This window comes from Vigna unguiculata, unplaced genomic scaffold (genome assembly GCF_004118075.2).
Source record: "Vigna unguiculata cultivar IT97K-499-35 unplaced genomic scaffold, ASM411807v1 contig_99, whole genome shotgun sequence".
In the NCBI taxonomy this organism is placed as follows: domain Eukaryota; kingdom Viridiplantae; phylum Streptophyta; class Magnoliopsida; order Fabales; family Fabaceae; genus Vigna; species Vigna unguiculata.
Window position 1 is genome coordinate 18,694 of NW_021011475.1, and position 16,392 is coordinate 35,085.

The window sequence follows — 16,392 nt, forward strand, 5'->3', positions numbered from 1 at the left end:
CTTGGTCCTTCTTCGTTACCTCTTCGTTTTTCCTTGTATGTTATTCCTTCTTACCATTTTTTTTTTCAATTTCTTATGGAGTTTCGTTTGTGGTGAGTTCTCTCGCGCCTGTTCTTCATCTCTCTAGCTCCTTATAGGATATTCTCTCACATTTGTTTTCTTTTTGAATCGGATGACTTTCTATGATGATTGGGTGTAGCTCGCAAAACCACCGCGTGTTGCTCACTGGCGATTGGAGAAGACGAAGTAGGTACGATCCATTTTTATTCTAGGTTTTCGAATGGAATGTGATAGCGGGTTTCGAATGGTTTTCAATTCTAGGTTTTCGCTTTTACAGTTTTCTTGGTTATGAATTTACTTCGTATTCTGAGTGTTATCTAACGGTAAAAAATCACTGGTTATGAGGGGCACGTATTGGTACTAAGGGTCGAGGCGGTTGGAGAGGATTTTGATGCGACCAGTGATGTCGAGGTAGCTGTATTGTGATGGGAGGGGTTCCGACAGAAGGCATAAGGGTTGGTAGACTGCTGCTGCGGCAGAGGCGACGAGTGATGCTTCTTGAAGGAAGAAGGGTTGCTTAATTGTTAGTTTTTTGAACTTTTTTTCTGTTCTTTGGTTGTCAGCTCTGTATATGGTTTTTCTAATGGATTTGAGAATCATTGTGAAATGATTATTGTTTTCTCGAACATATTAATGGTTTGAGTAATCGATAATCCTACGAGAATAATGAAAGTCAAATTTTAATTTCTATGGGGCATTCCTAGGGTTTGCTTGATCCTTATTTGATTGTATTAGATAATTTAAGCCCAAGAGTAACTCTGTAAATATTAGATAATTGGCAAAATTTAGAATGTTGCACACTTGCACTCTTTATTCATTATAAAGGGCTCACTCTTACTGATCAAAAGCATAAATGTTTCTATTCTGATTCTCCATAATTAGGATGCATCTACATTACTATTATATTGTGAATTGTATATTTTTCACTCTATAATCAGCAACTTTCTTAGTTTTCCATTTTTTAATTATCCAGGAAAAAGTAAGAAGGGTGAACTTAGTATTTTTCCAAAGACTTTTGTGGTGCTGTCTCATTGTTTGCATATGATGCCCAGGTAAAAGTCTGCTGCTGCTGCTGATAATGCAAATTTGAAGGTCAGGAACCTTTCTTTTATATTATTTTTAATGTCGTTTGATGACCATATGCAATGACATTGTTACATCTTTAATGATCTACAGAGAAATCCATGGGTACCAGGAAGTACCAGGAATCTTGAGATATATATTTTGAAGGATCAGGTATCATTGGCATGAAATGTTTACTTTTATAAATATTTTCATGTTTTTAGTCTCTTAAAACATTTGTAGCGTCTACTCTCATGTGGAACCAATTGTGACAACAGTAAGAGCGTGGATGCACTTGTCCAAAGTGAAAAAAATATTGAAACATGATTTACCTTACCCTTTGGTGATTAGGGTTAAGCTTAGGAATAGAATGAGTTAGAGGATTGTCATTATTATTCAGTGTGTTTTATCTTTTCATTTTGAAATGTATAGTTTTGTTAAGTACATTCTATGTATGTCTTTATCTATTTATTTATTCCATTCTCATTTTTATGATCCTCCTTATGAACTAACGTAGTTGCAGCTTAAAGGCCCTTGGTCACAAATGGATTGATTTTCTTGATTTTTGTGGGAAATTGATTTGCAGGTAGTTTTCTAACTATATTTGCAAAGATGAAAATATTTTTTACCAAAGAGGATCCTTGTCTATGACGAGACTCCTTTTACATACTTGAGGGAGAGCAATTGTTCCTCCTTCATTCTTGAACTTTGAATAAAAATAACAATAATGTGTATTAATCTAAACAATTAATCTATTCAATAATTAAAATTGCTTCTCAAGTTAGAAGAGCCTCGTCCATGATTGTACAATTTACTCAGTAAATTGCAATTAAAATTGGATTTGATGCTTAATCCAGAGGTCCAAGAAATCTTTAAGACCAAATCTAAAATCATTTCTTACATTAGGACCAGATCTACTTTGGATGATAGGTTTGTTTTTAATTGTTACAGAAGAATTGAAATGATTGGAAGAATTAGAGAAGATGGCAAGCCTCAGTATTCCCAAAGACTTGTCGAGTGAGGAAGCTAATCAATATTTGAAGGATGCATGCGTGAAGTATGAGATCAATGTCCACCTCCTGAGACAACTGCACGTTTGTTGGATAAAGTAATCTCTTTTTCTGTCTTTTTAATTATCTACTTGTTTTAAATTATTCTTTTATTTGAAAGATGATCCTTGTCATAATGGATCAAATTTTAAAGGGGCCCGTTTTCCTGTTATATTTTGTCATACTTATTGTGTGCTGAATTTCTGATTTAAAACCAGGACAAGAGTTCATATGTAGTATGCAAAATATAAAAGCACTAGTTTTGTGTTATGATTGGGATACTGAAGTATTTATGAATGGTAGGATGGGGGATAGAACTTTAGTCCAAACTTTCTAGTCTTTCTCAAATAACAACTATCCATTCCAGTAATATAACTGTAATTTTCAGTACAACAGCAACTATGAATAATGTAGTCGGCACACAGTCAATAAACATTATAGTCTTTGTTCAACAGATAGTCATTCTAGTAATATAGTTTCCACTACAGAGCTCCAATGTTTCTATATTGTGAATTGTAACATTAATTTCTATAATAATGTTGGCGCAGGTTTAGTGATTGCACATTAGGCCAGAGAACTTCTTAGTATAGAGGTGTCACAAGGTTGGTTTACTTCTATTTTTTAATGTTCTTGTTTTTTTTTCTAAATGCTAATTTGATGAGTGGTGAATTTTCTTTGTGAACTGAAGGTGGTTATGATATAGAAGAGAAAGCTGCAAGAGCATATGATCTTGTAGCTCTTAAGTATTTATTGGGGACCTTCAACACACACAAACTTCCCAGTATGTTACAAAAGATGGCATTTCTGGCTCATAATCTGTACTCCTAGGAGTCTCATTTTCTTTATATTTGGCAGCTAGAAAATTACCAAACTAAACTTGAGGAAATGAAGAATATGAGCAGGCATGAGTATGTGGCCCACTTGAGAAGGTGAACACATTAGTATCAATATTATTATGAAAAAGTTATCAATAATTTTTATTGTTTAATGATGATGTTGGTGATTGCTTTGCAGAAAGAGTACTGGGTTTTCAAGGGGTGCATCAATGTACAGAGGAGTGACAAGGTGCAATGTTGTTTCTCTACCACTTTTTTTTTATGCATTACAAGATTAAACATGGTGGTTAAGTAGGCTAATAGGTTAAATCCACTTTTCATTATTGCACAAGCACCACCAACATGATGGACTTAGAGGGGTGATGCATTGTAGCTTTTGAGATATTAGCCATCATGGGATCACTAATACATTTATCAGTAGCTTCTCTCTGCACTTTAAAACATGTAAAGTTATCGTTTTCTTATGTTGCCATTGTAATAAGTGAGCAATGACTTTGAATTAGATTTTTTGTTCTTTTGATATTTTAGTATCACACCTAATAACATGACTACCACTTCTCTCTGTTATCACCATTTTTTCCAAACTATTTGAACAACACACTAAAAACCATCATTTGGAAAAGAAACTTATGAGTAAAATGCATGTTTCATTATTAATTGCTTCATATTAGCTCCCAAAAGCATTTTGAACTTTTCATCCTTAAGTTAACGTGATTTAATTATGGATTCAATAACATTTAAGGGAAATTTGTAATTTTCATTGTTTTTTATTTTAGGAATTTCCTTCCAATGCATGTCCTAGGTATGCAAAAGACTTTTAAGTAAGGAGCTTGCTAAGAGGATGACATTGTAACTGCATATGACAATGCATATTTGACAGTCCATGAACCGAAACTAAAAGGTTTGTTTATGTCGAATTGAAACACTAGTTATTATTTTACCATTTATTATTATATCAGTTCAAAGGTCAATTATTTATTACTAATTATTAACTTTACTTTAGTTTGCTATTCTTGTTCTTACTAACTGTTTAAAGATCTAATTGTTTGTTCTTGTCATGTAAAAGGTGGATTTGACAGCTTATGTGGAGAAGCATAAGTTCTGTTTGATGTTGTTTTTGACGAGAATGTTACCAATGACGAAGTAAGGCAGCTCCTTAACAAATATTAAATCTTTTTGCAGTTTCTTATTTTAATGATCATTTCTTATTTTAATCTTTATGCATGTCTTATTTTTGCAGTTATGAAGAGTACATAATGATAAAGAGGTTAGAGATCTTGCAACTTATGCATATCTTTATGTGAAAATCTGAAGAAGATTTATCTTTTAATTTTCTCTATTAAATCATTGGAGTACTATGGGCGTGAACCGATTTAACTGAGATGGAACTACAACTTTGGAGCAGCAGAGGAAAGCATTAGTTTTGATATGAAAGGGCAAGTTGAATGTGATGGAGGAAACCCTGATATTGTTCAAGCTCGTGTTGATTACTACACACAATACTGTTCAAAGCTTGGTGTTGCTCCTGGTGATAACCTCACTTGCTAAGCCATCTTAGTTACTCAATGCATCAGGATATTTTACTGGGAAGGGTTGCTCATAAAGTTGGGGTTGCATGTTGAAAAAAATCCCTTTTGTCTGCAAGAAGATCAAGAGTCCAGCTAGGGAATCATTTTTTCAACATTATATATATTTTTTATATTTATATTGTAATTGACAATGAATAAACTTTATCTTAAATCATCAATAAATTAATTTTGGTTAAATTTTTGTGTATTTATAAATTTATATATTTTATTTATTTCTTATTAGAAAAAACAGATTCCATTAAATTAAGAAATTATAATGCAGTGGGTGATTAAATAAAGGAGGTTTCAAACCTCCACAAAATAATATCACTATAGAAGAGGTTAAAACCCCTATTAAAAAACTTCCGCAGTATAACTATGATACCAGGGGTTAACAAAAACCTCTATAAATAAGTTGTGGCAATTCTAACTGTGGAGGTTTAGAAAACCCCCGCAAATTAATTTGTAGAGGGAAAAACCTCCGCAAATTGAAAAAAAAAAACCTCCATTAATCATCCATTTTTTTGTAGTGTATTGGTACACCTATTAACTTTTCTATCAAGATGCAGGCAGAATGGGATCTCCTTGATGATCCAACATCCTATTGAAGACTAATAGGGAAGCTTGTGTATTAACCAATACAACACCTAATATCACATATGTTGTTAGTCATCTTGGTCAGTACGTTGCAGCTCCCACTAAAGACCACCTTCAAGCAACTTTTCGTGTGTGAGGTATTTAAAACAAACCATTAGTGATGTGAATCACGATTCATATCAATTGGGCAATGGATTTTTCTTTCTGCTGATAGCGACATTCAACTACGTGGATACAACGACTCGGTTTGGGCAAGCTGTGTGGATTCACGGAGATCTGTTACATGGTACATCATATATCTTAGAGAATCTCCTATAAGATGGAAGTCTAAAAAGCAAGCCACATTTCAAGAAGCTCCTTAGAGGCAGAATATAAGGTCCTTGCTCATAATGTCTATGAAATTCAATGGTTAGTCACCTCTTACAAGCCATTCAAATCAAAAGCAATTCACCCGCTGTCATCTATTGTGATAATGCGTCTGCCATCAAAATTGCTACAAATCCCGTTTTCCATGAATGAACAAGCATGTGGATATAGATTGTCCACTGTACTGAGAATATATAGCCAAGGATTAGTTAAATTACATCATGTCCCTACGAATCACAAACTTGCGGACATTTGACGAACGCTCTACCACCGGGCCTTTTCTCTAAACTTAATGCCAAGCTCGACAGCCATACATCTATATTCGGCTTGAGGGGGGGTCTCAGAACCTAAAAGACCCTCAATCTATCTAGAATCTCATCCACTGGTTCTTTCTCTTGCCTAGCACCACGTGTTTGTTTTTCTCTACTTTTACCATTCGCTTTTGTTTTATTCCTTTTCCTATAAATATCTTTGTACCCTTTTATTCTATTATGAAATTAAATAAAAAGTCTATTTCAGTTTCTTAATATTCCTTTATCCTAAACACTTTTTCATGTTTTCTTACTTCTCGCAATTCATTCTTTCTCGCATATCACTATCTTCGTTCCACCATCCCACGCTCACGATGATGATGAATGAGATTTAAGATCTATCATATATATTTCTAAAATTTGTTATCTTAGGTAATTCAATTACCTTAACCTTGTGTTTGGATGGAGCATTTCAACAATGCTTAGAATTGAATGCTTTGTATTTGAATTGCTTGTAATTAAATTTCATTCATTTTTAAATAACTTGTTTGGATAAGGAAATTAAAATACCTTACATTTCAATTTCTTGTTTGAAAAAAAATTAATTTATTGTGAGGTAAAATTTAATTTTAACGATATTTATTTTAGGTTTAATTATGTTTTGGATTCATGATAAATTTGGAAACATGCTCGACAATCCAGATGGGTCGGACTAACCCAACTACCAACCAGATTGGTTAGACCTGACGACCCACCCGAGCTGCACCGACTGGGAAACCCAGACAGGCTGGGTCGAATACCCGGACAGGGCCGAATACTTGAACGGGTCTAAATACTCGGACGGGTCCGATGACCCAGACGGGCCCGACGACCCGGACGGGTCCGACGACTCGGATGGGCCCGATGACCAGACGAGCCAGAGGACCTAGAAGCCCCGAGGACCCGGACATGCCTCACAACTTGGACACGTTGGATGACCCGGACAAGCCCAACGACCTAGACGAGCTGGACGACAAGGACAGGCCCGACAACCCGGACGGGCCCTTTGAAACTGTCGGGTCCATCTGTGTCATCGGGCCCGTTCGTGTCGTTGGGTCTGTTCGGGTCGTCAACCCGTCTGGTTCATCGGGCTAGTTCGGATCGTCGGGGTCGTCTAGGTCATCGGGCCCGTCCGCGTTGTCTTGCACGTTCGGGTCATCAGACCTGTCCGAGTCGTCGAGATCGTCCAAGTCATCATGATCGTCGGGGACGTCTGGATCGTCGGGTCCGACGGTTTGGAAGGGCCCGTCCGGGTCGTCGGGCTCGTCCGGGTCGTCGGGCTCGTCCGGGTCATCGGGCCCGTCTAGATCGTCGGGATCGTTTGGGTCGTCGGACATGTCTAGATCGTCGGGCCCGTCCGGATCATTGGGCTCGTCCGAATAGTCTTCCTCGTTCGAGTCGTTAGGCCTATCCAGGTCTTCGGGCTTGTTCGGGTCTTCAAGCTTGTCCAGGTTGTCAGACCTATTGGTCGTCGGACCCATTGGGATTGTTGGGCTTGTCCCATAGATAATAATATATTTTGCATGTTGAAGATGAAAACCCATGGATTTACCCTAACCCACAGGGCTTTTGCATGTTATTGTAATATATATATATATATATATATATATATATATATATATATATATTTATTTATTTATTTATAGTCATACAATATTTTATTTATCAACATACTCAGGATAATATTACTTCTTTAATTACCATCTCATATCATCATGTCATTGATTTTATCTCATCCAATAACATTTATTCAAACATAATCATACTTCATGAAGTACAACATTTGAAATATAAAGTGCAACCTTATGTTATGATTAAATAATGTTTAAAGCATGAATCAATTTAAAAAAATTAAAACGTATATAAAGATAAGAGTATATAACTTGAGTGACGTCTACTTGTTTAAGTGATATTTTCCAATAAAACTTCATTTTCTCTTGGTCATGAGTTCACTCAAATGAAAAATATTCACTTAGCGAAGAACTTGTTACTTGAATTGAACAAAGTACATGCTACTAAATTATTATATTTAAACCAAAGCCTATCAAAACTTAGAAAGAGATCAACTTGTTCAATGTGAAGTTGGAACCGATAATTGATCTTCACGTTAGTGTCACTCAAGCTTCAACTCAACGCTCAAGAAAAAATTAAAAGCTTAGTTGGATCGGGTCACTTTGGTAAGGCCCAACTCGTTTGGAGTGAGGCCCATGTCTCAGAGGAGCCCATTAATATTAACATATTCCCTCCATTCGGTTTCCCTCCATCGAAAACAAAATCGACGATGGAGAACGCGGACACGAACAGCGAAGGGGAAAATGACGCAGAAATGAAGCTCTTGAGAGACAAATTCAGGCTCTCTGCAATTGCCATCACTGAATCTCAAGGTTCAATGCTTCTTCTTCTTCTTCTACTTTGTATTTCAACTTTTTATTCGTTTGAGATTCGAGTTCCTAATTATCGTGCACGACAATTCAATTATGCAGCAAAACAAAACGGCATGACAGTTTCAAAAGTCGTAGTCACTTGCATCGCGGACTTAGCCTTCAAGTATACAGGTAACAAATATCATTGTCGTTTCATTGCACATTCCCTTTCTGCCGGCACCTTGTTAGAGTGAACTTAAATGGCATCGTATATTATAATGGTGTGATTGCAACGTGTATGACATAATGTCCCTTACGAGTGTATCAATATAGCAGTGCACATATCTTTTGTTTATATTTATCGGTCGCCACAGATTATTTTAGGTTTTATTATGTGCGAGTGTTGAGTTTAAATAATGAAATTGAAGAAACTGTTATGTGAACAGAGCGTGTGGCTAAGGATCTTCATCTGTTTGCCCAGCATGCGAATCGTAAATCTGTAAATATGGAAGACGTGATACTCTGTGGTTAGTTTCATAAGCTTTGAATGTTTTTCAAGAGAACGAAAATGAGTTTTGTTTATGTGTTTTATTTTGTGTATTTTGGTTTAAGCACATAGGAATGAACATCTATCTGGCTTGTTGAGGACGTTCTCCAATGATTTAAAAGCCAAAGATCCTCAATCTGAAAGGAAGCGAAAGAAAGAGATAAAAAAGAACGACAAATGAACCGCTTAGCGCTAATGCCTGATGCACATATATGGTCCGTCCTGTAAACATAACTTGGTACGGTTGGAAAAATTTATGCATGTTTTCTTTCCTATCTATGTTTCTGGACTTAGTTAACTAGAGCTGGAAACTGTTGGTCCACCTTTACCATTTATGCGTGCCCTGAAACTTAATACCAGACACTATGAAGTGTATAATTGAATTAATTAATTTTAGGGCAAATTTTATATACAGTTTCTCCTATAATATTATTTTACGAAATATGCAAAAGAATTTGTTGAGAGATTTCCGTTTACTGCAGCAGATTTCGCCTGATTAGTGATGATACTATCTAATGGTTCGGCATAATGATGATACTATCTAATGGTTGGTTATTTTGTAAAAGTGGTATTTACTGAAGGTACATGCAAACATGTGGCCAGAGAATTTAGAACTGATTTTTTAATAATAAGGGTAACTAGGGGTAGTTCCGGGTAAACAGGGTGTCATGGCTGAAACTTAAAAAGCTAGGGCACCGTGTAAATATCTCATCTTAGAGGAGTGGTTGTTCATAATAAATTCTACACTTTTAAGTAGGCAATATGTCAAGAACAAACCATTGAAAAACTGAATATTCTTTCTTAGGTTTTTGAAAATCATTTTATAGACTTTAGTTAGAATAGAACCAAATCACAATAAATTCAATATGAATCTTTATTTTAATTTATGTCAATTTTCAACCTCTCAAATCCAAATTCTCAACTTCTCATTTTCTACATCCCAAAAGTTTATCCAAATATGAGCAATTTTAAATTTCATATGTTTTCGTATAGATTTTCCATTATCCAATCATTACTATTTAATAGCACCATATGGCACTTTAAATTGATATTAATTGGAGACAATTTAGTGAAAATGATCAATGAGCAAAACATGAGTTTTTATGAATCTCAAATTCCACTATTTTACCCTCAAATTAGGTTGCATAATTTTATCCTAGAAAAAAGAGTTAAATAAAAAATTAATAAATGGTTGTTTCAAACTAGAGTCAATTATCATATTCTACATATGCTTTAGAGTTTGATGACTTTTTAGGTTAAAAGAGGAGTGCATTTGATAAATTATGCTTCGTTTGGAATCTTTACTAATGTGAAATTTTTGAACATGTTAAAACAAGGAAGCTTCTTTTTCCACCTCCACAAACTCTCCCTGCACTCCCATATAAAAAAAATGTCCACTATTATTCTTTTTAGATTATGTAATTCGGAAGTTAATAAATGAGATTGTATAATCTTTGACTTAATATAATTTAATATAATTTGAAAGTGTATCGTCCCATTTAATAAAGAAACTTATTTAAATGAAACATCACACAAACTAATGAAAAAGGCATTATCATGGAATAGAAATATCACTTCCTACAATTGTCCATAATACTTAGAAGAAAACTAAGGCGTGCCACGATGCCATTAACAAAAAGAGATAAAAGTTTAACAGTATTCAAAATACATGCTCAAGGAGCAAGATGGTACATAGGCCACAGTGCGTTAAAAGAAAACTTGGAGCAAGGGGATCCAAGATAAGCTACCCAACGAAGTTTCCATCACCCTGAGGACTACAAGGAGTTCTCACATCTGCTCACATCAATAAATTGATGATCATCGCAAAATGGGAAAACCACACACAAGACACGCAAACAAACAAAATGGGTAAGCTAGAGTGAAAAAAGTTTTATCATACAATTGCATACAATTTAAAAGACAAAGATACATAAATCAAACAAACATGTGATAACAGACGATGCAATACTCTAAGACTCAATTATCCGGATACATATAATCAATCAGATTCATTGGATGCTTGCACTTGTGGTAGCCTCTACTACTCTGTAGAGCCATTGCCAATGGGTTTCACCCTACCACGCACAAGGTTAGCCTTCAAACATCTAAGGCCATTATCCTGCCAAAGACTAAGGCCTCCTACTACTCTCACCACTTGAGTCAGTACGTTCTACGTGAGACTAACTAACTCTTTAGAGCTTCAGGATGCAATCCTTACTTGAATCCTTACTTAATGATATACTGAGGCACCATCATGAAACCTTACTAAGAGGTTCGTGGAATTACTTATATTACATGAGGCATCACCATGAGTGCTCACTAAGAAGGTCATGGAATTACGTCCTTACATGAGGTACCACCATGAACTCTCACCAAGAGGTTCATGGAATTACGTCCATTAGATTAGGCACCACCATGAACTCTCACCACAAGGTTCATGGAATTACGTCCATTAGATTAGGCACCACCATGAACTCTCACCACGAGGTTCATGAAATTACGTCCATTAGATAATGCACCACCATGAACTTTCACCACGAGGTTCATGGAATTACATCCATTAGATGAGACACCATCATGAGCTCCCACCAAGAGGGTAATGAAATTACGTCCTACCCATACCTTATCCATGTTTCACCAACCAACCATAGAGTTCTCATGCATACCACTCTCATGCCAATATATATATATAATTGACCATTCAATCATATTTCATACCAAACTCATTAATTCTAGCCCATAAACCATTTAACACATTCATATTCACCCAATTCGTGTTTTAACAGAGTATCTCAAACAAACATGTGACCCTCAACCAAAAACATAGGAGAAACCAGTACCTAAACACGTCTCTGCCCAGTTCTCGCTCAGGCTATAAGCCCTCGCTCAAGTGAGAGAGGTCCTCTCACTCAGGCGAGCTGCCTTCGCCTAGGCGAGAACTCGAGCAGTGGAACAATGAGGTTTTCGCGTGTTCTCGCTTAGTCGAGACCTCATCGCCTGAGCGAGATGGCTTCTCGCTCAAAACGTGAACTCTTCGCCTGAGCGACAACGTGAACCAAAACCAACGAAGGTTCTTGGTACTCTCGCTTAGGCAAGACTTGCTCGCTTGGGCGAGAATCTCAGGTTCCTCCACTGTTCGCATATACCAGCCAAGAAAATACCAAGAAAACAACACTAGGCCACAACCAGTTCAATCTCATGCAAGCATAAACATCAATCAAGCTTTTTAAATCAATAAACAGCAGCTAAACATTAGTAAATTACAAAATGTGAAAATCCCTACCTTCCCTTACCTGGAAAAAGTTAGCAAAAGACTCAGACACCCAAACAGTTGAGCACAGTAGCTCTAGGAGCAGATTCGTGAGTTGGAAAATACTAGCACAGATAGGAAACGAGGTTACCAAGATGAACCTCCGTCAAAATCACAAAAATAAGACTAAAGAGGAGAGGATATGGGTTGAAGACCAACTTACGTGGAGTAGAAATGGGGTTGAGCTAGCTTGAAAAGGGTCAGAGCCAAACCCTAACAGAGCTCTGTTGGAGGAGAAATGAGAGAATGAGTGAACTGTTTTTGGGGTTAGGATGTAGAATGGAAACTGAAAGGGCAGTTAGGGTCTTGAAGACACCAAGTGGGCTGGCCTTAGGCCTACTAAAAGACCAAGCCCTAAACTTATAAGGCAGAAAGAAAAAGGGGCCTTACAATCTCCTCAACAACAAAAATTTTTGTTCTTGAAAATTAAGACTTACCAAGAAAATAGATGTGGATGTGACTCTCGCATATCCTCCTCTAGCTCCCAAGTAGAGTCACATGTCCTTCGGTCCCAAATGACTTTGAAAAGACTGACTGGTTTTTCTCGACGTTCCTCAACTCGATTATCCTCCAAAGCAACGAATGGTACTTCCACCGTAAGATCCTCTCTGATCTGTACGTCCTCGGCTTCTAACACATGAGAAGGGTCAAACACATACTTCCTCAATTGTGACACATGGAATACTGGATAAAGATTGGCTAACTGAGGAGGTAGAGCAATCTCATTAGCCACATGCCCAATCCTCCTCGAGATTTGGTACGGACCAAGAAACTTAGGAGAAAGCTTCCTTGAGCGAAGAGACCTTCCCACACCCGTGGTTCGGGTCACCCTCAAGAACACGTGATCTTCAGCCGTGAATTCCAAAAGTCTCCTCCTTCGGTCTGCATAGGCCTTCTGCCTACTTTGAGAGGCCTGCATCCTATCTCTCACCATTTTCACCTTCTTTGTAGTTTGTTCCAATAACTCTGGTCCAACTAGCACTACTTCCCCCATCTTTTAACTTTTTAAATCCAAATGTGTTTTTTAAGGACAAAAATATAATATGAAAACTATTTTTGACTTTTGTTAAAAGTTCGAGGTGAGTTGGAAGTCTCACCTTAGATAGACATGAGTAAAATGATTAAGATATAAGTAAAAATACTTATAAACTCATTTTTTAAGATTTTGTATTGAAAGAAGTGTTCCTCATAAAAAACCATCACACCTTCCTACATAATTCAAAATTATTTTAGGCCTTAAAGAGATTATTAATGTCTCTTATTGGATGAATCGAGAAAATTATTATTTATAGTATTAAATTACTCAGTTAAAAAAGTTTAATTTGTAAATATATAAATTATAATCAGATTATTGTATCTTTAAATTAATATAATTTTAGTCTTAAATTTTAGTCTCTTTTACTTTTATTTTAATAAATCAATTTTAATATTTTACACATTTAATATATTTTGACAAGTTGATTACATTACCCTTTTATTAGAGATGTCAATTTGTCTTTAAGTCTGTGGTTGAAAAAGTCAAAGTACCAAAACTCCCCTTAAAGTGGATTATGATTAGGGTTAGAATGGATTTGATCCTACTATAGAATTTTAATTAAATTTTAAATATTTTCATAATAGTATGAATCTTTAAAATATTTTAAATTACACATTGATTTCTAAATGTTTTACATAGATTCCCAACCTAACATGTCAGATTAGGCTAAACGAAACCAAATTAAGTTCAGCCAAACCTAACATTGTCTTAACTTGATTCGATCCTAGGTGAGGATGATTCTACTTGACCAAAACTGGATCTGATCTATCTTGGCTATAATTGGGTTCAGTTCAACTTGACCATAGTTGGACTTATTGTCAAGGTCAAAGAATTTGAAATGACTCGACTCGGTCCGAGGTGGACTTGACTTGACTTAGCATGAGTTGGGCCTTGCTTGACTTGGCAAAGCCTAACCCGAGTTGGGATGCCTAGTTAAACTCAACCGTAGTTGTGTCGGTCCTTCTCGACTAGAGTTAGGTTTCACCTAACTCAATCAAAGGTTTAGGACTTGAATCGACTTAGCATTGTCAACACCCAATTTCGTCCGGATTGTATTTTCTTTTATTCATTTATTTATTATTATTATTATCTTATTTTACTTTGACTTTATTATGTGCTTTTATCTTATTTTATTTTTATTTATTTCTTTTATTTTATCTTTTCTTTTCTTTTCTTCTTCTTCTTTTTCTTTTTCTTTGTTTTCAATTTTCTTCATATTTATATTTTATTTTATTTTATTACCTTTTTTTTAAAAAAAAAAGAAAGAAAAAAAAAGAAAAAAATGGATTAAAAAAAATGAAAAGAAAAACATATTTGACAAAAAAAAGGAAAGAAAAAAAAGAGTAGAATAGATATAAAAAAAGTAAAGAGAAAAAAAGAAAGATGCAGAGCAATTAATTTTCTGTTGCCTGAGTTGCATGTTGCGTGCTGCCCTAAGTTGCCTAACACTTTCCTTAATTGATACCCTGGAACGTGTACCGGCTGTGATGCTGCTAGTTACCATACAAAAAAGGAAATTGCATCAGTGAATAAAGGATGTTATGGTGACTGATCGGGAGGGATGATTGAAGTGGCTCTACAGATTGGGCAAGGGGGAAGCAATCGCCACTTCCCACCCTTTTACCTCTCTGCGTGAACAAAAAGGAAGAAAAGGAGGCGGAAGCCAAAGGGCAGGAGAACAGAATTTAAAAAATACAGTACATGTAGAGAAACAGCTCCCAGCACCTGAGACCAACGGATAGGGAGAACTTCCTAGCACAAGGGGGAAGCGAGCCAAGGGAAGAAAGAGTTGTTAACAAGGAGGACTGCAAGAGGTAAGCCCTGCATATGAATACTTGAATGTTTGGTGTGAACCTGTTGCAGTTGCATTGTGTGCATTGTGGTTGAGAATGAACATAATGTAGTCATATATATTGAGTGTTGCTTGTCATTTATTTGGCTCATTGAATATGCATTTGCTTGAATCCCCATTATCTCCTCTATTGAATCGTCACGCCACTCTATCCTCCCCGTCTATACACACATAACACAACCAGCTATACCTTCTAAGCCACCACACTCTCATTCCCAACCGAGTCTTCATTACCTCTACCTTTCTCCCGCTGAATCTAAACCACTCTCATTCCCAACCGATTCTTCACTACCTCCACTTTTCTCCCGTTAGCAAAGATCCACAAGCTCGCAAGAGCACCCAATCTCCTCTGCTGTTTTAAATCACACAATCATCATCAACCTCATGCCAACCTTCGTTCAAGGCTCACCTTTTCCAGCAATCTATTATCCGCTCATCCCCTCCGCCAAACACGATCCGCATATACACACCAACCGTTACACCTTCATTCGACTTAATTCATTTCCCTAAACTCCAGCACCTTCATTGCACACCAAAACCTTTGCATTCCCCTGAATAACCACCAAAACAGAGACCCAAGGAAACACCCACATTCATGTCTTCATTTCAACCTCAAACCCATTCACAAACCAGATTTCGTTAACACTTTCCAACACCCTCATCACTGTCACATAATTCTCATCCTACCATGAACCAACCACTCTCACACGGTCACCAACAAGTATCACCTTCAATCCACCCTTCTACCTACACCATCCTCCATTGTTAGCCACTGCTCCACCGTTTTCATAGCACACCAAACACTCGCACCTTTCACGCGGGAGGAAGAGAAGGTATCACCGGCGGCAAGGCCGCCGATGGGTCAGAGCTGGAGCAGAGAAGCATCTTGGCCACGGGTTCCCATGGTTTTCGTGCAATAGTGACAAGAGAGAAGGTTTCGCTCACTAGAGAAGAAGTGAAATCACAAGCCCCACTCATTTCGCGTCAACGGCGCTGACGATAGCGCCGACGACGGTCTCGATCACGAGCGTCGCATTTGAGTGGTGGCGAGCTCTAGAGGTGCGGCTAGGTGGAGGGTCGACGAAAGCGGTGGCTACTCGAGAGAAGATGTGTCGCTGCCGGCGTAAGCTCGATCATGACCACCGTAGCGGCGACGGCTTCGAATGGGTCAGATGTGATGGCGGTGACGTTGGTCGGCTGGCGCAATGCGTCTGTGGCTGCTCGAGTTCGGAAGAGGCAGAGAGAAAGGATATGTTGTTTGAATGAGAGGTTTAGTTAACTAGGATTAGAGAAAAATTAGGTCTTTGTGGTTTTTCTCGCGTACACCAACATTAATTTTCTACACACCCACGAGTTTCTTTGGGCTGGCCAACCTTTCTACTCCAGGCACCCCCACTTTCAATCTTTGCACCCCTCTCAGTTTGTGTTTTGGATCTATTTGGGTTTATACAATGCA

The 16,392-nt window shown here is 37.1% G+C and overlaps 2 protein-coding genes and 2 long non-coding RNA genes across 8 annotated transcripts; 3 read left to right on the forward strand and 1 right to left on the reverse strand.

The window, feature by feature from the left end:
* The first annotated feature begins 525 nt into the window (after positions 1–525).
* LOC114172963 lies at positions 526–2,191 on the forward strand. 3 transcript variants are annotated; one of them, XR_003602438.1, is made up of 5 exons: positions 526–583; positions 1,034–1,152; positions 1,237–1,296; positions 1,640–1,708; positions 2,074–2,090. It is a non-coding gene; the product is annotated as an uncharacterized LOC114172963 (long non-coding RNA). The 3 variants fall into 3 exon arrangements; XR_003602440.1 differs by having other exon boundaries at positions 1,646–1,708; positions 2,074–2,089; XR_003602439.1 differs by lacking the exon at positions 1,640–1,708 and having other exon boundaries at positions 2,074–2,191.
* A 540-nt stretch (positions 2,192–2,731) lies between these two features.
* LOC114172961 lies at positions 2,732–4,445 on the forward strand. Of its 3 annotated transcripts, none has more exons than XR_003602437.1 (8): positions 2,732–2,773; positions 2,860–2,952; positions 3,027–3,100; positions 3,186–3,236; positions 3,784–3,908; positions 4,074–4,150; positions 4,248–4,274; positions 4,413–4,445. It is a non-coding gene; the product is annotated as an uncharacterized LOC114172961 (long non-coding RNA). The 3 variants fall into 3 exon arrangements; XR_003602436.1 differs by having other exon boundaries at positions 4,416–4,428; XR_003602435.1 differs by lacking the exon at positions 4,413–4,445 and having other exon boundaries at positions 4,248–4,402.
* A 3,632-nt stretch (positions 4,446–8,077) lies between these two features.
* Positions 8,078–9,129, forward strand: LOC114172962 (protein MHF1 homolog). The gene is made up of 4 exons (XM_028057132.1): positions 8,078–8,212; positions 8,312–8,383; positions 8,638–8,718; positions 8,804–9,129. Exons 1-4 carry the CDS (start codon positions 8,110–8,112, stop codon positions 8,917–8,919), a joined length of 372 nt encoding a protein of 123 aa, XP_027912933.1. The 5' UTR covers positions 8,078–8,109; the 3' UTR covers positions 8,920–9,129.
* Positions 9,130–12,481: 3,352 nt separating this feature from the next.
* LOC114172959 lies at positions 12,482–13,042 on the reverse strand. The gene has a single exon (XM_028057131.1). It carries the CDS (start codon positions 13,040–13,042, stop codon positions 12,482–12,484), a length of 561 nt encoding a protein of 186 aa, XP_027912932.1.
* Between the last annotated feature and the right edge of the window lie 3,350 nt (positions 13,043–16,392).

What these genes read in the sequence shown, in the direction of transcription:
- LOC114172962 (XM_028057132.1), top strand. Translation starts at nt 8,110, where the DNA reads ATGGAGAACGCGGACACGAACAGCGAAGGGGAAAATGACGCAGAAATG. An exon ending in CTTAGCCTTCAAGTATACAG is followed by an intron (nt 8,384 to 8,637) that starts GTAACAAATATC and finishes TTATGTGAACAG; the next exon opens with AGCGTGTGGCTAAGGATCTT. An exon ending in GGAAGACGTGATACTCTGTG is followed by an intron (nt 8,719 to 8,803) that starts GTTAGTTTCATA and finishes TTTTGGTTTAAG; the next exon opens with CACATAGGAATGAACATCTA.
- LOC114172959 (XM_028057131.1), bottom strand. Translation starts at nt 13,042, where the DNA reads ATGGGGGAAGTAGTGCTAGTTGGACCAGAGTTATTGGAACAAACTACA.